Consider the following 26,613-nt stretch of genomic DNA (forward strand, 5'->3'; position numbering starts at 1 on the left):
TGAAGTTTGTGGATGACACCAAATTGGGAGAGGTGGCAAGCACTTTGGAGGACAGGATTAGAATTCAAAATGATAAATTAGAGAATTGGTCTGAAAACAAGATGAAATTCAACAAAGACAAGTTCAAAGTACCTTACTTGGGAAGGGAAAAAAAAAAATCAAACGCACAGCTACAAAATGGGGAACATAACTAATGGCTGAAAAGGATCTGGGAGTTATAATGGATCACAAATTGAGTATGAAGCAACAATGCGAGGCAGTTGTGAAAGTCTGATATGCTGCAGTGTATTAACAGGAGCACCATATGCAAGACATGGAGGCAATTGTCCTGCTCTACACTTGGCACTGGTGAGGCCTCAGCTGGAGTAGTGTCCAATTCTGGGCACCACACTTAAGGAAAGACGTGGACAAACTGAAGTGAGTCCAGAGGAGAGCAACTAAAATGACAGAAGGTTTGGAAAACCCGACCTATGAGGAAAGGGGAAAAACCTGGGCATGTTTCGTCTTGAGAAAAGATTGAGGGGGACCGGGTGACAGTCTTTAGCTATGTTAAGGTCTGTTATAAAGAGGACAGTGATCAACTGTTCTCTGCGTCTACTGAGGATAGGGCAAGAAGTAATGGGCGTAATCTGCAACAACAGAGATTTAGGTTAGATATTAGGAAAAGCTTTCCCTCTATAAGGGTAATTAAGCACTGGAACAGGCTTCCAAGGGAAGTTGTGGAAACCCCCTTAGTGGAGGTTTTTAATAACAGGTTGGACAGACACCTGTCAGGGATGGTCTAGGTTTACTTGTCCTGCCTCAGTGCAGAAAGCTGGATTTGATGACATCTCAAGGTCTCTTCCAGTCCTACATTTCTATGATTTTATTCCTTAGATGTATGAACACTGCTTGCTTCATGGAAGCAGAAAGATAAACAAGACGAGAATTGTCACAGCCCTGAATATATTGATTTGAAATTTCTAAGAGCCTTCTGCTGTGAAAAGAGGGAGCCAGCCAGCCAGACACACTGAATCACCACCCAGTATACCGTTCTTTATGTTAAAATGCGGTAAAGCAGTTTCTGAGCATGCCATGCTGTTAAGACAGTGACCAAAAGCCATTGGTCTTCTCCAGTCCCTTGCTGACACACCCAGCTGTGAAAATAATGCAATGCAATATTAATATCTACTCCACACGGAAGGCAACAAAAACCACTGCTCCTGCCAATCTTGCTCTACACATGAGTAACTCTTAGGCCTGCGGCTGCTCCCTTGCCTGAGATCATTTTTCTGAGCATAAGCAGATTATTACAAACAAGAGACTCACCCCATTTTGGCAAGGGCCATATAGATACTGGAGAACCAGCAGTTTTGACCACACAATCCTACCTCCATGTTGCGCAGATGTTATGCTGACTACACAGCTTACAGTCTGAATTACACAACAGTGGAGGTGAGCTCAGGGAATAATAAATAGACAGTCAAGGACTTCAGCCTTAATTTCTCCCTCTAGTAAATGATTAACGTTTTCTCTTGCCCAGCACACCCTTTCTTACCTTGCCCACCCATACCTGGCACATCCCTGGCTTTTAGTAGATTTGTAAGCACGTTAAGTGAAAAGTCAGCTTGCATGTCACGCATGAAGGAATGGCATAACATTCCTGAACTGCTGCCTCTGAGTATATTTAGAGCTGGATGACACAGGCCTTCAGATCTGAGGGACGATATGCCCCCTGGTTCTCCCCCCCCAGCCCTCCAGAGTATAACTGCATAGCCATGGCTTGTTAATTGCTGCTACAGACCAGCACCTGGAAGCTTACACAGGACACTGCATACACCATTTTGGAGAGAGCAGGCGAACATGGTGGCAAGTTTTAAAACAACACTTACTGAGAGGGGTGGATTAAAAGAACGATTGAGAAATACATTCCACAGGTATTGCTGGCTATTTTGAACAAGGGCTAACAACAAATCTGAATATGTATTCCTGCCATGGCAAACAGTGCACTGGTCTTTGAAACGCAACCTCTTACAGGAGTGTTTCAAAGTCAACATTCTGGTAGAGCCTAATGAAGTGAAAAATGGTGAACAATACTTCGACTTCTCTGTAAACCTGAATGCACAATTACTACTGCCCACATTTTACAGAGGGGTAAACCGAGGCACAGGGTGGGGACGTGACTTGCCCAAGGTCATCCAAGAGGTGAACGGCAAGGCGGGAATAGCACCTCCATTCTCCTGCCTCCTAAATCCAGTGCCCTAGCCCTGCTGTACCAATGGAAGTGCTCCTTCTTTTAGGATCAAAGCAAATACGACTTTTCTCCCCCAAACCAAGAGAGTTTTGAACTTACCAAAAGAATGTGTACACATTTGCAAGGAGGTGGGATTTTATATTCGGAAGCGAGACGTAAGTGTTTTGTAATAAAATGAATGCTGGGTTTAAATAACATTTTCACATAGAAGTGAGGCAGTTATGGGCTTTTAAGTTTTATTGTTGAGAGCTTTCTTAAACAAAGTGAATCAGTGTTAGTAACTGTATATTCTACTTGCTGGCTGAACATCAAAGCTCATTCATTTCCCTCATCTATGTTACCCAGATCAAAGGGTTAATAATGAAGAGCAGATGAGTTAATTTTGATCCTCTACAAAGCACAAAAGGTAAATGAGATACCACATAGAGAAAATCCAGAGAACAGACTATAGTCAGATTTCACGATGGAGTCTATGTATGTTTGGAAAAATCTACTTGCATCTAGGTATCCGATTGTGTCAGTAAACACAGGCAGGAGGTTATATTGCTGCCAAAAAGACAAATCCCGAAGTGCAAATTACTCCATACCCTGCTGCTGGAACTGGCTTCAAGCCAACTCTCTTGGTACAGAATTCAGCCTATTTTCCCCCCACATGGCAACTCAACATCATGTTCAAACTAATGCAACCAGAGCCTCTTTGATGGGCACTTTTATGAACTGAGAATTAATAATTAAAGCCAAATTTGAAGTCTGCAGTGCCACGCTAAGGCTGGTTGTTACCCTCCAGAGCTAGCAAAGCTTCTCAAATAACACATAATTACAGACTCCAGCCGGTATGCGCCACAACTTGATTTAGTGGGTTGCAAGTGGTTCCAATAAAATGCATCATTTACAGAATGAAGCCCAAGTGCAGTGGTAAGATTCTGCATTTGGTGGTACAGCCAAAATACAATAATGTGGCTTGACACTGAGGAATGTTTTGGGGCCATGTGTTGTAACAGTAACATTTTAAGATCCACAGGGCCAAATGACGCTCTCACCCTTACATGTAAATTCTAGAGTCAGTACAGTGGGATCACTGCAAATGACAACAGAATTTGGCCTGTAGTATTTGAACTTTTGAATATTTTTATATCAGTCTTTGGTGCAACAGTAAATTGAACAACTGTGACACCTTATACGTATGAAGATAATACATTGTATTTACTCTAGGCCCTGGTCTACACTAGGACTTTAGGTCGAATTTAGCAATGTTAAATCGATTTAAACCTGCACCCGTCCACACAGTGAAGCCCTTTATTTCGACTTAAAGGGCTCTTAAAATCGATTTCCTTACTCCACCCCTGACAAGTGGATTAGCGCTTAAATCGACGTTCCCAGCTCGAATTTGGGGTACTGTGGACACAATTCGATGGTATTGGCCTCCGGGAGCTATCCCAGAGCTCCATTCTGACCGCTCTGGACAGCACTCTCAACTCAGATGCACTGGCCAGGTAGACAGGAAAAGAACCGCGAACTTTTGAATCTCATTTCCTATTTGGCCAGCTTGGCAAGCTGCAGGTGACCATGCAGAGCTCATCAGCACAGGTGACCATGATGGAGTCCCAGAATCGCAAAAGAGCTCCAGCATGGACCGAACGGGAGGTACGGGATCTGATCGCTGTTTGGGGAGAGGAATCCGTGCTATCAGAACTCCGTTCCAGTTTTCGAAATGCCAAAACCTTTGTGAAAATCTCCCAGGGCATGAAGGACAGAGGCCATAACAGGGACCCGAAGCAGTGCCGCGTGAAACTGAAGGAGCTGAGGCAAGCCTACCAGAAAACCAGAGAGGCAAACAGCCGCTCTGGGTCAGAGCCCCAAACATGCCGCTTCTATGATGAGCTGCATGCCATTTTAGGGGGTTCAGCCACCACTACCCCAGCCGTGTTGTTTGACTCCTTCAATGGAGATGGAGGCAATACGGAAGCAGGTTTTGGGGACGAAGATGAGGAGGAGGAGGAGGTTGTAGATAGCTCACAGCAAGCAAGCGGAGAAACCGGTTTTCCCGACAGCCAGGAACTGTTTCTCACCCTAGACCTGGAGCCAGTACCCCCCGAACCCACCCAAGGCTGCCTCCTGGACCCAGCAGGCGGAGAAGGGACCTCTGGTGAGTGTACCTTTTAAAATGCTATACATGGTTTAAAAGCAAGCATGTGAAAGGATTACTTTGCCCTGGCATTTGCGGTTCTCCTAGATGTAGTCCTAAAGCCTTTGCAAAAGGTTTCTGGGGAGGGCAGCCTTATTTCGTCCTTCATGGTAGGACACTTTATCACTCCAGGCCAGTAACACATACTCGGGAATCACTGTAGAACAAAGCATTGCAGTGTATGTTTGCTGGCATTCAACCAAAATCCGTTCTTTATCTCTCTGTGTTATCCTCAGGAGAGTGAGATATAATTCATGGTCACCTGGTTGAAATAGGGTGCTTTTCTTCAGGGACACTCAGTATAGCCCATTCCTGCTGGGCTGTTTGCCTGTGGCTGAACAGAAATGTTCCCCGCTGTTAGCCACAGGGAGGGGGGAAGGTTGAGGGGGTAGTCACGCGGTGGGAGGAGGCAAAATGCGACCTTGTAACGAAAGCACATGTGCTATGTATGTAATGTTAACAGCAAGGTTTACCCTGAAAGAGTGTAGCGACTGTTTTATAAAATGTGTCTTTTTAAATACCGCTGTCCCTTTTTTTTTCTCCACCAGCTGCATGTGTTTCAATGATCACAGGATCTTCTCCTTCCCAGAGGCTAGTGAAGCTTAGAAAGAAAAAAAAATGCACTCGAGATGAAATGTTCTCCGAGCTAATGCTGTCCTCCCACACTGACAGAGCACAGACGAATGCGTGGAGGCAAATAATGTCAGAGTGCAGGAAAGCACAAAATGACCGGGAGGAGAGGTGGAGGGCTGAAGAGAGTAAGTGGCGGGCTGAAGACAGGGCTGAAGCTCAAATGTGGCGGCAGCGTGATGAGAGGAGGCAGGATTCAATGCTGAGGCTGCTGCAGGACCAAACCAGAATGCTCCAGTGTATGGTTGAGCTGCAGCAAAGGCAGCTGGAGCACAGACTGCCACTGCTGCCCCTCTGTAACCAACCGCCCTCCTCCCCAAGTTCCATAGCCTCCACACCCAGACGCCCAAGAACGCGGTGGGGGGGCCTCCGGCCAACCAGCGACTCCACAACAGAGGATTGCCCAAAAAAAAGAAGGCTGTCATTCAATAAATTTTAAAGTTGTAAACTTTTAAAGTGCTGTGCTTAAAGTGCTGTGTGGCATTTTCCTTCCCTCCTCCACCACCCCTCCTGGGATACCTTGGTAGTCATCTCCCTATTTGTGTGATGAATGAATAACGAATGCATGACTGTGAAGCAGCAATGACTTTATTGCCTCTGCAAGCGGTGATTAAAGGGAGGAGGGGAGGGTGGTTAGCTTACAGGGAAGTAGAGTGAACCAAGGGGCGGGGGGTTTCATCAAGGAGAAACAAACAGAACTTGCCTCAATCTCCCACCCCGCCATAAACGTCTCCCCCTTACTCTCACAGATATTGTGGAGCACACAGCAAGCAGTAATAACAGTGGGAATATTGGTTTCGCTGAGGTCTAAGCGAGTCAGTAAACTGCGCCAGCGCGCCTTTAAACGTCCAAATGCACATTCTACCACCATTCTGCACTTGCTCAGCCTGTAGTTGAACAGCTCCTGACTACTGTCCAGGCTGCCTGTGTACGGCTTCATAAGCCATGGCATTAAGGGGTAGGCTGGGTCCCCAAGGATACATATAGGCATTTCAACATCCCCAACAGTTATTTTCTGGTCTGGGAAGAAAGTCCCTTCCTGCAGCTTTTGAAACAGACCAGAGTTCCTGAAGATGCAAGCGTCATGCACCTTTCCCGGCCATCCCACGTTGATGTTGGTGAAACGTCCCTTGTGATCCACCAGAGCTTGCAGCACTATCGAAAAGTACCCCTTGCGGTTTATGTACTCGCCGGCTTGGTGCTCTGGTGCCAAGATAGGGATATGGGTTCCGTCTATAGCCCCACCACAGTTAGGGAATCCCATTGCAGCAAAGCCATCCACTATGACCTGCACATTTCCCAGGGTCACTACCCTTGATATCAGCAGATCTTTGATTGCGTGAGCTACTTGCATCACAGCAGCCCCCACAGTAGATTTGCCCACTCCAAATTGATTCCCAACTGACCGGTAGCTGTCTGGCGTTGCAAGCTTCCACAGGGCTATCGCCACTCGCTTCTCAACTGTGAGGGCTGCTCTCATCCTGGTATTCATGCGCTTCAGGGCAGGGGAAAGCAAGTCACAAAGTTCCATGAAAGTGCCCTTACGCATGCGAAAGTTTCGCAGCCACTGGGAATCGTCCCAGACCTGCAACACTATGCGGTCCCACCAGTCTGTGCTTGTTTCCCGAGCCCAGAATCGGCGTTCCACAGCATGAACCTGCCCCATTAGCACCATGATGCATGCATTGGCAGGGCCCATGCTTTCAGAGAAATCTGTGTCCATGTCCTGATCACTCACGGGACCGCGCTGACGTCGCCTCCTCGCCCGGTATCGCGTTGCCATGTTCTGGTGCTGCATATACTGCTGGATAATGCGTGTGGTGGTTGATGTGCTCCTAATTGCCAAAATGAGTTCAGCGGCCTCCATGCTTGCCTTGGTATGGCGTCCGCACAGAAAAAAGGCGCGGAACGATTGTCTGCCGTTGCTCTGACGGAGGGAGGGGCGACTGACGACACGGCTTACAGGGTTGGCTTCAGGGAGCTAAAATCAACAAAGGGTGTGCCTGTACATCAAGGAGTATTTCAGGCAGGACTGCACGGAGGGTTCCAATAAGAAATGGTGCACCAAAGTTATCGTTGTTATTGGAACAAGGAGGTTAGCCTGGCCTCTGATTGATACATGGCTAGATTAACCTCGCTGCGCCTTCTCTGTGACTGACTGCAGTGTGATCTAGACAGGGGAGGAGGAAAATGAGTACAAAACAAATCTGGTCTATTTCTTGTTCTGACCCACTCCATCTATCCTTTACATCTTTGGCTGGCAGCAGACAAAAAAGGCGCGAAATGATTGTCTGCCCTTGCTTTCACGGGGGGAGGGAGGGTGGGAACGGGGTCCTGACGATATGTACCCAGAACCACCCGCGACAATGTTTTAGCCCCATCAGGCATTGGGATATCAACCCAGAATTCCAATGGGCAGCGGAGACTGCGGGAACTGTGGGATAGCTACCCACAGTGCAACGCTCCAGAAGTCGATGCTTGCCTCGGTACTGTGGAAGCGCTCCGCCGAGTTAATGCACTTAATGCACTTAGAGCATTTTCTGTGGGGACACACACACTCGAATATATAAAACCGATTTCAAAAAAACCGACTTCTATAAATTCGACCTAATTTCGTAGTGTAGACATACCCTTAGATTTTAAGAAGTGAACAAGGGTATGTCTCTCCAACTGCAAAGAAATATTTAAGAGAGACTAGTTGGGGAGTGGAGCAGGACTCTTCTGATTTTAAGACAAGCTCTGTCTTTACACCATGAACCTGTAGCTATCAGACATGAACAAATAATTATTGTCAGGTATTTCAGTGGTCTGCTCTAAACTGTGATGTCTCAATTCTGACATGCATCCTAGCCAGTTTCCCTCTGTGATCCTTCAACACTTTATGCAGAGGGAAAAGAGTAGTTAGCATCCTTCTGTATCAAGCACCTTACAAGGGAATTTGCTCACAAAGGGAAACTGATGAGCATTGCAGGATCTTAGTTTTATTTAGCAGCCAGCTCCATTGGCAGCTGTGTGCCATTGGGGTTGTCTTCAGGGTGGTATCTAGATATCATGATTTTTGCCCTACGGATGTCTAACCTGGTAGTAGCCAATAGCATGTTGAAGCGGGTAAGGGAAATAACATATATATTTTAAATCTGTACAGCACAAAAAGAAGGATCCACGCTAACGTTTTTTCTTCAATATCCAAGAGAAACATTTACTCTGTCCTAGTACACGTATGCGTTACTCTGTCTGGTAGTGTAAATGTATTAGTCACAATGGCAATGGTAACCACTTCATTGCTGGCTCCCCCCACTGCAACGTGCTGGGCTGCTGTCATCCATTAGCATCCTGCTGAAAGCAGTGGAGTATCAGAATGCACCTGATACATTCAACAGCACAGCAGCTGCATTCTGCCTATACAGGCTTGGAGGCCCAAATGTTCCAAAGCATGCAGCACATACTCAAAGCCCAACGAGCGCACACAGGAAGGGATGTGCATGTCAACCCCTGCCTCACCATGCGTGTGAAGGTCTGACACGCAACACGTAGTTCTTCCATTGTGCTTTTATCCATAGATCTCAAAAGGCTTCATAAAGGAGTGCAAATATCATCAACACCATGTTACAGATAGGGAAACAGACACAGAGGTAGGCCCTTGCCCAAAAACAGGTGAGTGGCCGAGTGGGGAAGCAAACCCAGCTCTCCTGAATCCCACCCCAGTGCTATCAACTGGGGCACTGCAGAAAAATTGAGCCAAACGGCTGACAAGAGTGAAGTGCTTAATAGCCCCTTGCATAAAAATCAATGGAGTATGTCATGGGTATATGGGATTTATTTATTAATAGAAAGCCTCCTGAGGTGACGCTATGTCCCATCTTGTGAGTGGGCGGTGATTTTAAACCATTACTTCTGTGTTACTTCTCTTTGGACAGAGTGTTTTGAAATGGGTACATCCAGCAGCCTGTCTTGGAACGACAAGTCCAGAGTAAAAACTGAGCAACCTTTGGAAAAGATGCATTTTCTTTCTCTAATAGGTAGAGCACAGCCCAGCCGTGCCTCACACCCCACCAAGGGAGAGTACCGTAACATTGTGGTTGCTAAGGCCTAAAGGGAACCCGGGGACAGTAGGGAAGGACCAGCTTATTTCTTGCCCCCTTCTGATGTGGATCTTGGGCACTGATGGCCCACCAGCCAGCCCCAGAGCAACTTCTCCGAGTTCCTCCCTGCCACTGAGCTCGGGACAGGGGAAGCAGTGCTGGTTCCACAGCCCTTTAGAAAATCACTACCTCATCACACGTGGCTGAAAATTGATCCCATACCCACGATCTTTGCAGCCACAAAGGACTATGGGATACAGGGGGCACCAGAACAAATCTTCGGCCATTTTGTTGTGGGTTGTGGTCCAAAAATAGCCGAGAACCGTTAAAATATTCTAAGTGAAACTATGAATTTAATCTTTTATAGTAGCTTCTCCCACCCTTCACACCTCCGCTACTTCCAAAAAATAATACACCTTTTACAACCTTCCTAAAATTATTTGTAGATTTTTTTCTCCTAGACACACTGCAGAAGTGTCCTCGAATGGGGGAATGCAATTTCATATAAACAAGAGAATAAATAATATTTTACAAAGAGCAACGTGAGTTAGGAACATGCGTTTACTCAAAATCTCTATTTGTTTTCACATGAATGTACCTTTTGCAGTGTAAATTAACTATGTGTGCTTTGCCGGCCCTGCCAATCCTCGAGGTTTTATGACAAATCTCATGATATTTGGTGTTTTTCTTAAAGTTCCAGCCTCTGGAGTCAAATGATTACTTGAGACTCTCATTTAAAAATAAGTTTCTAGCCCTTATGATTGCACAGAAAGCCTGCAAATGTGACCTGAGTGAGTCCTACAAGCTCAGACACCGGATGACAAAGAAAAGGAGTCCAGAATGATCACTTTTAAAAATCTCACGCTTTTAAGGCACGCATAATTCTGGGGGGTATGGCTCATGATTTTTGAATGCTTAGGGGTGCCAAGACTGCTTTCCTTTTGTGAAAAGTGATATTGGGGACCTCTCACTAATGGAAGAAAACTCTTACACTTCTATTACCAGCCTGCACAGCTCATTTTCTGCATATTTCCAGCTTGGTCTATTTTTGACATGCAGCTGGCTATTTTAATGACTTTAAGGGGGAGAGGGGCATGGTGTGGCATACAATACAAAAGCAATAAAGCTTCCAGAGAAGGTTCTTTGAATGGCAGGTTAAACGAGATACAGTATCCTTCATTCCAAGGACTCACATGATATGGCCCAACTAACAACCAACGGGTAACTCTTTGCTCTGATTATCAACTCTAAGAACAACCTTTTGCCACCTTTGTTATTTCTCTAAGGTTTCTATAATCCCTTAGTACCCTGAAAATGAGTAAATTTCCTTCCATGTTCTGCACACAGGGACAGAAAATGATCTGAGACTGAACATTAGCAGAATTGAAATGCATTTGTCTGGTAGTTATATTTAATACTAGAACAAACAGCTCCTCAAAGCAAAAGCGTTGAAAGAAGCTTCCACTGATTCTGGCTTGGAGAAAACGGAAACGGATGGAAAGCCACTGGATCCAGTAACCAATCAGAAAATGCTTCACATTTCTACAGAGCCTTCTATGCAGGGTTCTCATGGTACTTCTCTAACCTTAATGGATTAAGCCTCACCACCCTCCTGGGAGGTAGGTATAGGTCCTTTTTACAGGTGGGGAAACTGAGACACTGAGGTTAAGTGACTTGGCCAAAGTCACTGTCATAAATACAACCCAGAACTCCTTTGCTCTCAGTCCTTGTTAACCACAAGACCAGCCCATCCCTTGTTTATCACCCCAATCCTTACTGACAGCTGGCATGAAGAGAAACCACAGATGTCTCCTATGACAGACCCCGTTAGCATGAGGGAGAAAATGTATAAATACAAGCACATGCAGAGAGTATGTGTACGGTAATAGACAGAAAAAGCAAGCAATACCTTATAAGCATTTGGTGTACCTTCTATGCTTCCATCTTGAGACATTAATGGATCCTGGGGGGAAAAACAAAGGTGGGGGGATTTTTTTCTAAAAATACCTTAAGTTGAGATGCTATACACAAAATGCATTGGAAGACCATGGCCTTTTACAGAGGTGATATTATATGAAGCAGGGAGTTGGGATGAGTTTTTAACCACATGGGTGAGTGAGTGCAAGAGACCAGGAGTGAAGATTTTTGGGCAATGTGTTATTTACTCTGACAGCTATGAACTAGGAAACTGACATCCTTAAGGGTTAAATTTGGGGGGTAGAAGAGGGAGGACAGAACTTTCTTGGCAGCTGGTCCAAGACTCTAGAACTCCCTTCAGGAGGAGATGATAATATTCACAGATCTTATTCTGGTTCTAATTACTCCAGCTACATTCAGTAGTATGAAGGGCTTGTCTATCATGGGGATATTTGTACTGGTGTAGCTATGAGAGGGCAAACACCCAGCATAACTGTGCCACACAAGTGGGAAATCAGCACTTACATTGGCATAACTTACCCTTGTTCAAAACAGAATCAACCCCATGAATCTACACTGGAGGGTTTGCACTAGGATAACTACACCAGTACAGAGATCCCCAGTATAGATATGACCTACCTCACACAATAGTTGATGGTGTGGATGGAAGAAATACCTACATTAAGCCACAGAGGTGCTTGAAAAATTCAAGTTAAAATAAGTTGTTGTCCTTCTTTTACTTTGTGCGCAAAGACAACTGCATTAGAAATCTCCAGCTGGACAGTTCATGCAGTTGCTTTTCACACCTAGGGAGCTGGGGTTAGATCACAAGTTTGACAATAGTGTCTTAGCTGCTAATGACATTTTGTTAGAAACAAAAAGCCCACTAGACAGTTGACAGTCTCTGTTTAAGAGGTGCCCAGGACTGGAATACTAAGCTGTTACTGCCAGTCAAGTAAGATACAATAGCTTCACCACTGGGCTGAGGAAGATGAGAACTGGGACTAGAATCATGGTGTTGCATGTCAAGAATGAAGTGCATTTGCAAACACTTGTCAGAAATGGTCTAGCTATTACTTAGTCCTGCCTGGAATGCAAGGGACTAGACTAGGTGATCTCCTGAGGTCCCTTCAGTCCCACACTTCTTTGATTCTGTGGGAATGGCAGGGGGCAAAAGAACCTTGAGACTGGAATGGCAAATACTGCAGTAGGCCAGAGCTGTACAGGGATGAAGCTTTGTAACTACACAGGATCAGAATCAATGAGAGGTTAAAGACGAGACGAGGGACCACCAGGAGAAAGTGGAAAAGCAAAGCTTGGTGCAGTTGTCTCCCACAAGCTTTGTCTGTTGCTGGTCTGCAGTCCACCATGTCAAGATATGCATACGGCATCACTTCTCTGAGTCTGACTCTTAGCTGATCTGACCGTTTCCACTCACACACATAAGTAAGAAAACTGAAGTACTGCAAAACTCCTAAGGCATGAGGTCCTACTCTCGATCAGCCAATAAATACAAAATAGTTCAAAGAATTTCTTAGATTGTCTAATTTATTGAGAGGGCTTCTCTGCAGAGAGCATAAAGAAAAGGTCACTTTCTACACTTACTACTATGCAAAAATGGGATCTGAGTTTGGTTTTGGGTTGGGAAAGTGATGTTTTGGGCATTATTTGATTTGCTTAACTGGAGAGCTGTTTGAAAAATATGAACATCTTGCATAAAAAACTTCTCTGTGTTTACCAAAACTTTAAATTTATTTTTTTTCAACCAGTTGTTAAGCTGACTAGAAAACAGGATGAATTTGTCACTGAAATTTTCTCTAAACAATCACCCCTTTTTTAAGATCAAAATTTCAATGTAAAGTTTTGTCAATAATTCAAAATCCCGTTCTGCTTAAATGTTCATGTTGCAATCTTAGATCTGATCTACTCTACAGATACAAATGTGTTTTTCAAACCAATACGTGACACTCCTCTGACCCAGTTACATGGTTGTGTCCTCACAACAAGGTTTTCCCATGACACAAATGTGTCAACGCCTATTTGTTCTAAGCCTAACATCTTACCTGCGTTTGGATCGCTGCACAGGGGGAAAAAAATCTGTGCAGCCGTCTCACAGCCTCATTAGCGGACAGGTTCTGGAGGACACGCAAGCAGAGTAGCACCAGAATCACACAAGGTAATATACTTTATGGTGTCCTACCATAGGGAGGACTGGGAGGAAGGAGGACTGGCCAAACCAATTGCCTAGATACAATCAGTGGGTCCTCTGTGCACTTCAAAACACAGTGTGCCAAACCAATTATAGGTAGACAACCACGCATCAGTCTAAGCCTATGGCAAGGGTAGAACATTTAGCTGCCATGGATACTAACAAACAAAGTATTAACCATGTTGTATGTGGACACAAACCATGTTCAAAACCAGCCATAACCCTACCTGGTTACAGACTCAATCTGTAGCATAGACAGGACCCAGCTGAAACGGAAGGAAGGAAGGGAAGGAACACGCAGAACAGAGATGAGTTTGTTTTGTTTGTTTAAACCAAAGAAAATAACAATGTGCAGCTGAAACCTGCTCAGAGCTCCCTGCAGTGGAATGTTGGATTCTTCCCTGGAGAACCATTCATGGCTCCTGTGCCTCAAACATGACCCTTTTCTGCACAAGATGAAAGCAAGCTGCTCTGCTTGTGAGAGCTGGCATTTTGGAAGGGACATGCCAAGGCTATTCTTAGCACCTGCCCTCTTCTGAAATGAAGATTGAGGCAAGGAAGAAGAGAGTCTCTTGTGTTAAATAAGCACAGCAGGGGGAATTATTAAATGAACGCTGACAAGTGGTTTAGTCACACAGATGACCCCAACTTGACAATGGTCTTAACCAACAGGAAATAATTTAGCTGTGCACAGAAGGCCTTAGATGAACTCACTGTCTCATTACTCTCTCCCTCATTCTCCATCCCCCCACTCCTTTCTATTGTTGGTTTCACCCATTTCTTGCCTTAGGTTAAATTATAGACTGTCTTTTCACTCTGTTTAGACAGCACCTAACACGATGTGGCTCTGATCCAGTGCACCTGGAATACAAAGAGCATGTACTATATCAGTTTTTAAACTTGTGATAGGATGGTAGTTATACTGCAAGTTACATTTTACATATGAAAATTTAAAATTACAATTTAAGGATCAAAATACTCTTAAATCTACCATCCTGGTGCCAAGAAATTAAAATCAACACGAACAACTTTTGTTTTGCTTCAAATCTACAGACAAATATTTTGCAGCCCAGTGGCTCTCTAGTAGCTGCAAGCTAGCAAATACTATTCCCCAGAACTGTGAGGGTGAAGGGACTGTTGCACATGTTCCAGATTTGGCAAATCAAACATGATACATAAGTTGAAGTTAAAACATGATCATCTTGGTTAATTGCAGCTGGTTTTGAAACATGCAAGATGGATTGAAGTCCGTGCTCATCAAATGAAAGAATCAAATCAGAGGGAGAAAAAAATCTCAAGCTGCAAGCTGTGAGAAATAAAATTAATGTTAACTTTATTATCTTTAATCTCAGTGTATTTTTTCTTTTAGTACAGAAACTTGCTTAGATTTCTTTTTATTGCAAAAGTGCCTAGGAGCCCTAGACATGGATCAGGATGCCACTGTGCTAGGCACTGTACAAACGCAGAACACAAAGACAGTCCCTGCTCCAAGGAGCTTACAATCTACCTATAACACAAGAAACAACAGAGGGATAGACAGACCAACATGGGAGTACAAGGAAATGAGACAATACTGGTCAGTATCATTGGTAGTGGTCTCTGCACACTAGCAGCCTAGCTGTTGTCACTTTTCTGACAGGCTTCACAGCAAAGGAGAGTTCTGAGGAGGGCGTTGGAGATGTTGATGGGGAACTTCTCCCGGGAGTGAGCGGCAACGTGGGAGAAAGCACAAAGGTGCTTGTTTGAAAATGTAACAAGATGACAATGGAGGCTAGCATCATAGGCCTATCAGAGGGGAAGCTGATCTTTCAACACTGAATGAGAAATAATAGGGAGGGTAGGGATAGGTCGTGAATGGCCTTGAAAGTGAAGACAAGTAGCTTATGTCTGATACAAGAGAGAAGAGGGAGCCAGTGAAGGGATGCAAAGAGAAGGTGACATGGTCAAAGCAGGGCTAGGAAAGTGGTCTTTGCAGCAGCCTTCTGAATGGATATCAGCGGGGCATGACTGCCTTTGTCAAGGCCAGAGAGAAGGACGTTGCAGACAGTAACTGAAATGCGAGAAGAAAAGGAGTACTTGTGGCACCTTAGAGACTAACCAATTTATTTGAGCATGAGTTTTCGTGAGCTACAGCTCACTTCATCGGAAGCATACCGATGAAGTGAGCTGTAGCTCACGAAAGCTCATGCTCAAATAAATTGGTTAGTCTCTAAGGTGCCACAAGTACTCCTTTTCTTTTTGCAAAGACAGACTAACACGGCTGTTACTCTGAAACCTGAAATGCGAGAATCACAGTTGTATCAGAAATAGTATCAGAGGCTTGTATTTCAGCACAGGACACAGGATTTGTTGTTTACATCACTCCAACGTCTTCCTAATTGACAAGTAAGCTCTACCTTGATTGGATTCCTGCCTAGCAGGAAAATGGAGTGCACGTACACTCCAGTGCTGCACACCATACCCGTAATATGAAAAAAGAGCACTCTGACGAGATTCAGATTCCTTAATCTTGTATCAGTGGGCAATGGGTTAAATGGAAATGCTGTAGAGCTGAGTTAACAGCACCAGCTGGTCTTGAGGAGCAAGAGGGGCAAAGAAGATGGTAGTCAGGAACCTGAGAGAAGGAAACAGGGGGAGAAAGGTCAGGGTTGTAAACGAAGAGGCGATGAAACGGAAGAGACTAGCACGTGAGGGAGGGAGCAGGTCAGCGTGGTCAGTTGAAAGGGAGATCCTGGAAACTGGAAGGTAGGAGCACCAAATACACCAAGAAAGTCAGAAGGGGGACCCCATGCCTGTTGATGTCCTCCACCTTCTTTTAAAGGAAGACAAGGCAAACAAGAAGATAGAAGGAACCACCACGTTACTGTAACTATTGGGTAGCCTTCTAGAACTGTAGTACAGGAGACATTAATATAGTGGGCTGGAAATACAAGGGTTGATGTATTAAATACAGACAAACACCTTAAAAAATATATATATATATATATAAATAAATCCTAGATATTTTAACTGCTACTTCCCAAAGGCACAAACTCATCCTTTAAAGCAAGAACGAAATCCGTCCTTGACTCCTGCTTCTTAAAAGAGAATGAAAGAGGTGGGAGCAACACAGCAGACTTCAAAATAATTTTTTATGAAAGATGAATTGAAGTAATGATAATAACCATGCTTTAATGCATCTACAGCATCTTTCAACCAAGGATAAAACACTTAAATTGATATGCAAACTACACAGAGGGTTTGCTTTGCCCACCACTGAAATGCAGCCACCTTTGGGCTCTGGGTTTATTAACAAAATGAGTAGATGTACAATCTGGTCAAGCCTTCCTTTGTGGGTCAAATGAATCAAAGAGGGGAAATAACCATTGGTGAAGACCATCTGTCATCAACGCCACATCCATTACTGCCAATATTCCAGAATTGTGCCTCTGCGTCTCACCCCACGGCACAGAGCAGTGATGCAAGGTAACAAGCTAATCAGACCAAGGACTGCGGCACCACTACTCCTCAGCAGAAAGAGCACTGACTCTAGATGAGAAAGAGCTTGAATGGTGTCTGAAATTTGATCCTAGTTCCTACCCCAAAAGGTACAAAACCAGAGTAAGTGGGAATGTGTCTACTTCTGAACGCTTGTTACTGAATGTGGACAGCCTGTGTCTTAAGCAAGAACGGGACAGCATTCAGTTTGAATATTTGTAAACACATTGCTATTTCTAATACAGACAACAAAAAGGCATGTCTGTAAAAGGAAAAAGTTAAAACACTTTCTAGTGACTAAGCAATACATTGTCATAAAACAAAACATGGCTTAAGGTTAGCCAAGGCATAGTGTGTGGCAATAATTTAGAGCCATGGAGTATTTGACTGTAGTAAGTTCCACACCTGAGAGCAAGGGACTTACCTTCTTAGCTAGTTGTAAACCACAGAAGGTTTTTCTGGCCAATTCTCGGAGTAGAGAGGGCTCAAATAAGAGTTCAAGATTGCTAACTACCTTTACAAGGATGCAAATTCCTTCAACTGAAGGAGAGACTTTGCCAGATGCTCAGAATGCTTCCCTCTGGTAAACAGTATCACTTTGGTCTTCTCCACATTGAGCACCCAAGTCCATATCTGTCAGATACAGAGCAAGGGAACATCTGTCTTGGTCCAATGAAAAGGAGATGTTGAGCTGAGCATCATCAGCATAAAGATGACACTGGATCCCACAGCCCTACGTAAGGTCTCTCACAGAGATTTCACATACCTACAACAACATGGGTACTAAAAATGAACTTCACAGAACTTTTCAAAAGACTTGGGAGAGGAAGGGCAGTTACCCATATAAATACTGTATTAAACACACAGCTCCCATTTTCCAGCCCTCATGAAATTTACCTTGATTTTAATTACAACATTCAGTTCCTTAAGATAGTGCAATTTCATGTCTTTAGACAGGTGACAAATGTTGTATATTTTGCACTAGATGCATAACAGAAGTTTGTTCTTCTTAAATAAAAGAAAGTGAATTCTAAATATGACATTGACATAATGAACTCCAGAAGATTTCCTCCAATTATGTCTAATAATCACGACTAAACAGAATCTACTAAAACAACTAAGATCTTGATTTAATTTTGATGAATTCACCAAGAGTAGGTGGAGATTAATTATATCAGTGGTTGTACCACTCCTCTGTGCTCACTTACATGTGCACTGGCAAACCTGACCTAATTTACAGTGAAATTCCCAGAGAAACAAGCATCAGACCCACATTTATTTCAACTGAAGTCAGCATTAGTAATATTATTACAATGAATTCCAAATTTTTTGGATTATAAGTGCATAAAGTAAAATTTAGCCTGTCTTTTACAACTGCAGCCTTTCATAAAAGCGAATGTAAAATACTGACAAGCCGTATCTCAGCACTTACAATGCACCATGATGTCAGTGTGATGCTGAAGCAGTGTCATCTTGAAACATGGCATGAAGTCTTTCATTTTACAGCAAAGCTCTCTAACAGCAGCAAAAGAGTCTAATTTGGTGAGATAGCACAGCACAAAATGTTGAAAATTTTAATGGAATGCAATCAACCTGAAACCTAGCCAATTTCAAGATGCAAACTAATAGTACCTTCAGCTGCCCATAGTCTCCCTACCAGTTTCTGTGGCTTTACAATTTCACTGTCCTATATTTTAAAAAAAATGTCAAGGCTGCTTTTTTGGGGAGGAGGAGGAGGAGGAGGAGGAACTCCTGTTGATGCATGAAAGACCCACACTAACAGGAAAAACTGACTGTGCAGGAGAAACAATGAAACTGACAATGCACAAAGTTCTGCCAAATGTACAGAAAAATTGGAAAAATACAGAACATTCCCCTCCCCCCCCCGACTTTGTTACTGTAATTTAAGGCATCCATACTAGGTAAATCAAAACAGATATGATTTTTAAGTTGGTGTCCCTTCAACACCATCTAGTCTATTGATTATATATTCCAAAACTTTGTATATATTTTTTAATGACCATTTCCCCGTTTTTAATGGTTATCTTTTACCAACAGCACATACGTGTATTTTATCATACTGTTCTTGAAAGTGAAGTGCAATCTATTCATTATATGTTTAATACAGAGACTAAAAACTATCGATCCTTTAAAATTATGACTGCCTCTGACCCAAACGAAATATCCTGATTTACAAAAGGACCCATTCCTAATACAAATTAATGCAGATCAGGTCCTTTTCCATTTACAATAGGAAGTGTCCCTAACCTTGTTAGTCCAGGCACCATTAAGTTACTACCTAAAGGCAAGATTCAGACATAACAGATTCCAGAGTTTGATGGATCAGAACAAAGAGCAATCACTTTTTCCAATTCATTTCTCATTCTCAGGAACAGTGAGGCCTTTATTTTCAAGTAGACAAACTAACGTATTCTAATTAAAAGGGACACTAGGAGGATTTAAGATAAAGGTTTTGTTTAATAAATATTTTACAAAACTTAATTGAAATGTCTTTATGAACATCCTTTTAAGTTTAGACGGAAAGCATGCTTTTGGTTTGGATGCAACAATTTTCCTGTGCTGTTTGCAACCTACATAGAGCAGGATTGGGTTAATACAGGTAAACAAGAAAACAAAATTGACCAGAATCAGATTTTAAACAAAAGGTAAATTGATTAGACTTCTTACTTTTTTCAGGCTGAGTTAAATGCAACTATATAAATGGTGAAAAAGTGCAAATTTAACATTTCTTTCAATTTTAAAAATCAAGAGCATTCATAAAGGAAATTAATTTATAGAATTTTTAATCCTTTTGTCCATCACACGAACTACTTTAAAGGTAGACATTTTCAAAATGGTGTGGTGCAGGGAGTTAGTTAAGTCACACTGGAAACCCCCTGCATTGAAAATGTACACAATTGCCTTTTTTAAAAAACTACACAGGCAAAAGAGAACCAGAAACGACAAGATGTGTTGTATCTTTACAACTCATCTATTTTAAGGGACGACTGCTGCCTACCATACCAGGAATGTCTTGACATTCCATGGATGCCAGTCGAAAGCAAATGCAGCCGATGGGATACAGAACCAACAGCAAAGTAGTTAAAATGGCCTAATGGATTTCTTTGTCAATTTGCAAAACTAACTGCTCCACAGCTGAGCAGTTGTATACCAAGTTCTTGCTCATTATTTTTGTGGTGTTCTTTTTCGCAAGGGAGTAAACATTTGCAAATTAGATATTTATAACAATGCTGAATGCTATAATACTTAGAGAGAAAAAACACATGGATTTTATTAACCCCCTAGGACCCTGGCTTCTTTCCAGGTGGCAACACCTAGCAACTGGACGTTTTCAAGGGCTTTTAGGAGAGCCCTACGGACATTTGTACATGAGGCTGAGGAAAGTCTCCACAGTAGAAGTGAAGTGGGACAAGGCTACTCCTGCTTAGAGCAGAGCTCTTCATGGCAGGCACAAAATCTATCTCTATGTTTGTACAGTGCCTAGAACAACAGGGCCCAATCCTAGACGTCTCGGTAATATAAGCAACAGAAACCCACAGTGAACTTCACCTGGTGCTTCCCATGTATCTGAGAGTTCGTGACTTGAGCACTGTGTGGGCAACTAGCAGGGAGAAGATGGGTTAACTAGCAGTGCATTACCATGGAAGATAGAAAGGGGGCCTGGGGGTGACCAGCAACAGTAGGTAGAGAGAGGGAATAGTCTGAACAGGAGGTTGGGCTGAGAGTTTTCAGGATTGTGAGGGGGCTAGAAAGATGGAAGTTGATCAGTTTTGTTGTGTTTTCAAAGAGAGCTTCTGGATGCTGAGTTTTTCTGAAAATATAGCAACATTCTAAAGTCAACAGGTTTAGGGGCTATGTCCATAGTAAACCATTTCCAGGAAGTTATAACTTAGTCCTGCCATGAGCACAGGGGACTGAACTAGATGACCTCTCAAGGTCCCTTCCAGTCCTATGATTCTATGATGCTATAACGCAATAAAACACGCTCTCCAGTGCACCTTGACACAGGTCTCCTTTTTACCCTCATTTGTTTAAAGTGTAAGAGTGCAAGAAAAGAAAAAAGTTGATTTCAGATCCTCACTGAGACCTTGGACATAGGCCATGGGATGTTAAGAAAAACCAAGCCAACTAGCCTCTTTGTTTGCTTTGCAAGTGAAGTTACTTTCTCAGTGGGAATTTGCTACACATTTTTAACACTCAGCTTCCTATATGACAGACAATCCTTGGATTTACAATCCCTTATGCTCTAACAATACAGGCAATAATGGCTCCTTTGGGAGAGTTAAAAACCATCAGCTTTTGAAGTAAGAGCAGTCAAACTATGTATTTATAGAAGAGTGCTTAACTATAAAGCTAAATAGCAGCTTTTAAAAAACTCTAAATGGGCCAGTAAGGTGGGCTCGGTGATCAGTGAAACCTGGAAGGTATATTCAGCAGGGGAGAAAAAAAATTAAGTGTGCTGAAAGGACTGCCACTCAATGTTAAATTCTATATACTCTCAGTATCACATTAGCTTTATATCAAACTTCCTCTATAGATCTCAGTGTGTTTTACAAAGAATCATCCCCATTTCAGACATGGAGAAACAAAGGCACTGAGAGAATAACTGACATGCCCAAGGTTACATAGCTGGTCAGTGGCAGTGCCAGGAACAGAACCCCCATCACCTGCCTCCTAAATCTTGTGCTCTGCCCACTGAATTCAGGCTGCCTCTTTTGGGATAGACAGAGTCTCCCTTTTGAGGATACTATCTATGACCTTGTCCCCAAAAAACAGTTACTAACATTTCCGTAACAGTTGTTCGAGATGTGTTGCACATGTCCATTCTGTGTTAGGTGTGGGCGCGCTTCGATACAGTCCCCAGAAATATTCCCCCCAGTGGTACCCGTGGGGTTGTCTCTAATGCCCCCAAGTGCCGTGCTCTCATGTCGCTGGTATAAAGGGACCAGCTGACCCCGTACCCTTCTCAGTTCCCTCTTGCAAGCCAACTCCAACAGAGAGGTCAGAGGGTGGGTCGTAGAATGGACATGTGCAACACATCTCAAAGAACAACAGTTATGGAAAGGTTAGTAACATTTTTTTTCTTCGAGTGCTTGCACATGTCCATTCCCCATTAGGTGACTCCCAAGCAGTAATGCAGGTGGTGGGATCAGAGTTTATGGACATACTGATTGTAACATGGCTCGACCAAACCCGGCATCATCCCTGGCCTGCTGGGTGATGGTGTAGCAGGAAGAAAATGTGTGCACTGATGACCAAGTTGCTGCTCTGCACATGTCCTGGATAGGGACCTGGGCCAGGAACACTGCTGAAGAAGCTTGCACCCTTGTAGAATGGACAGTCAAGACAGCTGCTGGCGGGACCCCTGCCTGCTCGTAGCACGTGCGAATGCATGCTGTAATCCAGGTTGAGCGCCTCTGAAGTGAGATGGGAAGGCCTTGCATCCTGTCTGCTACTGCCACAATGGATCTACAGAATGGTTTTGTCCTCTCAAAATAGAGCACTAGAGTACATTTAACATGCAGTGTTTGGACATGTTGTTCCTCCCTGTTTGCGTTAGGTTCCGGAAAGAAAACCAGCAGGAAAATTGCCTGATTACTGTGAAACTACAAAACTACCTTTGGGAGGAATGCAGGGTGGGGGCATAACTGTATCTTGTCCTTAAAGAAGACCGTGTACGGTGGTTCTGACGTAAGGGCCCAAATCTCTAAGACCCTTCTGGCCAAAGTAATAGCCACCAGAAAGGCCACTTTCCGGGAAAGGTATTATAGGGAACAAGTAACCAGCAGCTCAAACAGGGGGCCCATGAGTTTTGATCAGATGGGGTTTAGGTTTCCCAGGGGAATGGACTCCAGAATCTGAGAGTATAGTCTTTCTAGGCCTTCAGGAAGCAGATGGACATTTCATGCGAGAAAACTGATTAGCTATCCACTGGAGGGTGGAACATTGAGATCGCTGCAAGGTGTACTTTAACTGACGGTATTGCCAGACCTTGCTGTTTTAGATGTTGCAGATACTCCAGGAACAGTCTCCAGAGACTATCGTATGGCTGGGAGGTCCAAATGGAAAAGCACTTCCACTTGGTGAGGTATATAGCTCTGGTAGAGGGTTTCCTGCTACCTGGAAGGACCTGGCGGACTTACTCTGAACAGACCAACTCCATGGGATTCAGCCATGGAGCTTTCAAGCTGTCAGGTGGAGAGTGCTGAGGTTTGGATGGAGCATTAAACCATGGTCCTGTGGGATCAGGTCCAGGAGGAGAGGGAGTGGTATTGGAGTCGTTTCTAAAAGACCTAGCAGTGTGGCAAACCAGTGGCAATGGGGCCAGACTGGGTCCTTGTGCACAAGTGGAATGGGGGGGAATTGTAAACAAGATGCTCCGTCCAAGGGAGCAAGAAAGCGTCTGTGTGCGAGCCTGGGCTGTGGCCTTGCAGGGAACAAAAGTGGTGACATTTCTTGTTGTGTCTGGTCGCAAACAGGCCTATATGGGAAAGTCCCTCACTGCTGGAAAACGACCCTCACTATGTCGGGATGGAGGAAGCACTCACAATGACCAGGGAAAGACCTACTGAGGTGATCTGCCAGTTCGTTCTGGGCCCCCCGAAGGTGAGGAGCTTCGAGGTGGATTGAGTGCATTATGCAAAACTCCCTTAAGTGAATAGTTTCCCAACACAGGGGGGAAGAGCAAGCCCCTCCCTGCCTGCTGAGGTAGTACATGGCTGCCGTGTTGTCCGTGAGCACTAGCATGCTCGTTTGCGATGTGCGGTAGGAACACCTGACCGGTTAGGCGGATTGCGCCGAGTTCTCTGACAAAGATATGTGATGATAGCTCTTTCTGGACCCAAAGGCCCTGGGGTCCTGAGGTGCCCCAGGCGAGCCCCACCCACCCTAGCTCAGACACATCCAAAAGACTAGGGATATGGAAGACTGGAGCCTGATGAAGGGAACGTCTGTGCAGCCCATCAAGAGGGGGCGAGGACCAGAGGAGGTACAGAGAGCACGGAGTCCAAGTGGTGGCGGTTCGGTGAGAACACTGAGGCCAGCCAAACTTGAAAGGGTCAGAGGTGTAGCTTTGCATACCACACTACGTATGTGCACAATGCCATGTGACCTAGAAGTCTGAGGCAGAAATGTGCCATTGTGAGAGGGTGGGCCTTGACCTGTGCTATTAATGACGCTGTCAGCTGGAAGTGGGTTTCTGGGAGGAAGGCCTTGGTCTGGGTGGAGTTGAGCACTGCTCCAATAAACTTGATCCTCTGCACTGGGCTGAGGGTAGATTTTTGTTTAATAGCAAGCCCAATGCCTGAAAGGTTGACTGAATGAGGCAGACGCCGAGCCTTGGACTGGCCTTTGACAAGCCTGTTGTTGAGATACAGGTACACTTGTACCCCTCACCTTCTCAAGAAGGCCGCCAGTACCGCCATGCATTTCATAAAAATCCATGGGGCTGCCAACAGGTCAAATGGAAGAACAGCAAATTGGTAGTTTCACAATTCACAATGAACCTGAATAACCTGTGTCCTTGGAAAACTGTGATGTAGAAATAGGCGCCTCTCAAATAGAGAGCAGCATACCAGTCCCTCAAATCCAGGGTGGGAATGATGGTGGCCAAGGAGACTATGTGGAACTTCAGCCTTTTGAGATAGCCGTTGAGATGGTGCAGGTCTAAGATAGGCCTGACATCTTTGGTTTTGGGAATTAGGAAATAGAGTAAACCCCCTCCCTCTTAAATTCTGAGGATTCTCCTCCACAGCTCCCACTCGGAGGAGGGCATGCACCTCCAGGGCTAAGAGTTGCTTGTGAGTAGGTCTCTGGAGAGGGACAGGAAGGGAGGGTGCGACCAAGGGGTGGAAACAAGCTGGAGAATATAACCCATCCCTACAGTACTCAGCACCCAAAGGTCTATGGTTATATGAGATCCTGCTCAGCTGAAGTGGGACAGGCAGTCTGAAAACAGTGGGAACACAGGATCCGGCATTATGGGAAATGATATAATGCCTTCGGGCATCCCATCAAAAGCTCTGTTTAGAGCTCCCCCCCCCACCCCAAGTATCTGGGTGGGGTGGGTAGAGATGCTGAGGTGGATGGGGGTGGCTGTCTGTGCTTAAAACCCCGGCTTCATTTCTTTTGCAGGTTGGGATGTCAGAGTGGAGAAATGGGCACTCTGCTGACTCTTGAAATGCTCCCCCAAGGGTCCTGGGGTGTAAAAGCCCAGGGACTGAAGGTAGAGCTCTGGAGTCCTTCAGTCCAAGGAGCTTTGCATCTGTCTGGTCTGAGAAGAGCGAGGCTCCTTCAAACGGAAGGTCCTGGAGAGACTGCTGGACCTCCGTTGGCAGGCCCAACTACAGCCAAGAACACCTGTGCATGACCAGGGATTTAGCCACTGAGACTGTCTCGTCCAGGGTGGCCTGCAGGGAGGCCCCGGCTACTGATTTCTCCACACTGGTAGAATCCTGCCTGGACGCCTGGGGAAGCAAGTCTCTGAACATTGACATGGAGTTCTAGACATTAAAGTCATATCTCCCTAACAACGCCTGATGGTTGGAGAAGCGGAGCTGTAAACCTCCTGTAGAATAAAATAGGTCTTTCGACTAAATAGGTCTAGCGTCTTTGAGTCCTTTGTCTTAGGGGTTGCTCCATGCAGCCCGTCTCTCCCTTTTGGTGGCCCCCGAGACCACCAGGGACCCTGGCGGGAGGTGGGAGCAAAAGTATTCATACCCTTGGGTGGGAACAAAGTACTGCTTCTCAGCTCTCCACAGGTGGGCGGCAGGGAGTATGAGTTTTGCCACAAGGCTTTAACTGGTCCCATGGTAGCCTCATTGAAAGGCAGAGCCACTTTAGTCGGCCTCGCCGCTGCCCAGATGTCGACGAGGCTGTGGGAGGATTCTTTGACTATCTCCAGTTGCAGCCCTAAGCTTGAGGCCACCCTCTTCAAAGCTCATCAGAAGCTATTTAAGTCATCACCAACAGGGGGCCCTCCTCTTCTCCTTCTGCACCAACTGGATCCTTCAGGTCTAGATCCTAAGGATCAGTAATGGGCTCAGTACCAGAGTCCAGGTCAGGTGCTGCATGATGGGACAGAGGAGTCCTCTCCATGGCCACAAAATATGAGCATCTGGAATGTGTCCCTGACATCGGGGGGAGGGAGAAACACCAAGGGTTCTAACTCAGGTCGCACTCCACTGCGCTCCACAAGCTTGGCCTTTTTCTGAGTCAGGGAACACCCCCTCTCAGCCAGCTGCTTCTTAGGTTTCTTTTTTGGCACCACTAATAAGGCAGAATCTTCATCCAAACTATGTACAAGAACTATTTATAGTCCAAATGAAAAATAAGTAACTAGTGAGGAAAGAAATAGGGGAAATGAGCAGTTCCAGCGACCGCCATGAGTGGTAAGAAGGAACTGACGGGGTGCGGGGTCGGCTGGACCCTTTATACTGGCACCATGAGCATGTGGCTCCAGGAGGCACTGGAGCCAATCTGACATGTACCATTGAGGGAAAAATTTCCAGTGACTGTGCTCGAGGCACACACACACCTAGCACGGAATGGACATGTGCAATCACTCAAAGAAGAACTGTAAGCTTTTCTCTCTTGAGTTGCAAAGCATCCCAGTTTCAGAAACATGATTCCACCACTGATGCCCAGCTTTAAGAGTATGACATCTATATGAACATACACAAATTCTTTCTAGACCAATAACACAAAATAATTCTCTTTGCTCAGTCAGACTCAAACACTGGATCCATGACACTGACTTCGTAAAGTGTCAGGGTCAAATATAACCCAATATGGGTATTTATTTCTTTGGCGGGGGGAGAGGGAGCTAGAACTTCAGGAACACCTCTAACAAAACAAGCCA

At 44.7% G+C, this 26,613-nt stretch overlaps 1 protein-coding gene across 4 annotated transcripts in view; it reads right to left on the reverse strand.

Moving 5' to 3' along the window:
• Nucleotides 1-26,613, reverse strand: part of SETD2 (SET domain containing 2, histone lysine methyltransferase) — a gene marked incomplete at its 5' end in the record, with an annotated part of 151,353 nt that overhangs the window by 13,651 nt on the left and 111,089 nt on the right. For 3 of the 4 annotated variants that reach the window (XM_084620146.1, XM_084620145.1, XM_084620144.1), the window contains one exon: nt 11,040-11,093. The exons of the other annotated variant lie outside the window; for it this stretch is intronic. In XM_084620146.1, the coding sequence (XP_084476272.1) occupies nt 11,040-11,093 (54 nt within the window). The remainder of the gene's footprint in view (nt 1-11,039; nt 11,094-26,613) is intronic. 4 annotated transcript variants of the gene reach the window in all.

Source organism: Lepidochelys olivacea (assembly GCF_965140295.1).
Source record: "Lepidochelys olivacea isolate rLepOli2 genome assembly, chromosome: 2".
Taxonomy (NCBI): Eukaryota; Metazoa; Chordata; order Testudines; family Cheloniidae; genus Lepidochelys; species Lepidochelys olivacea.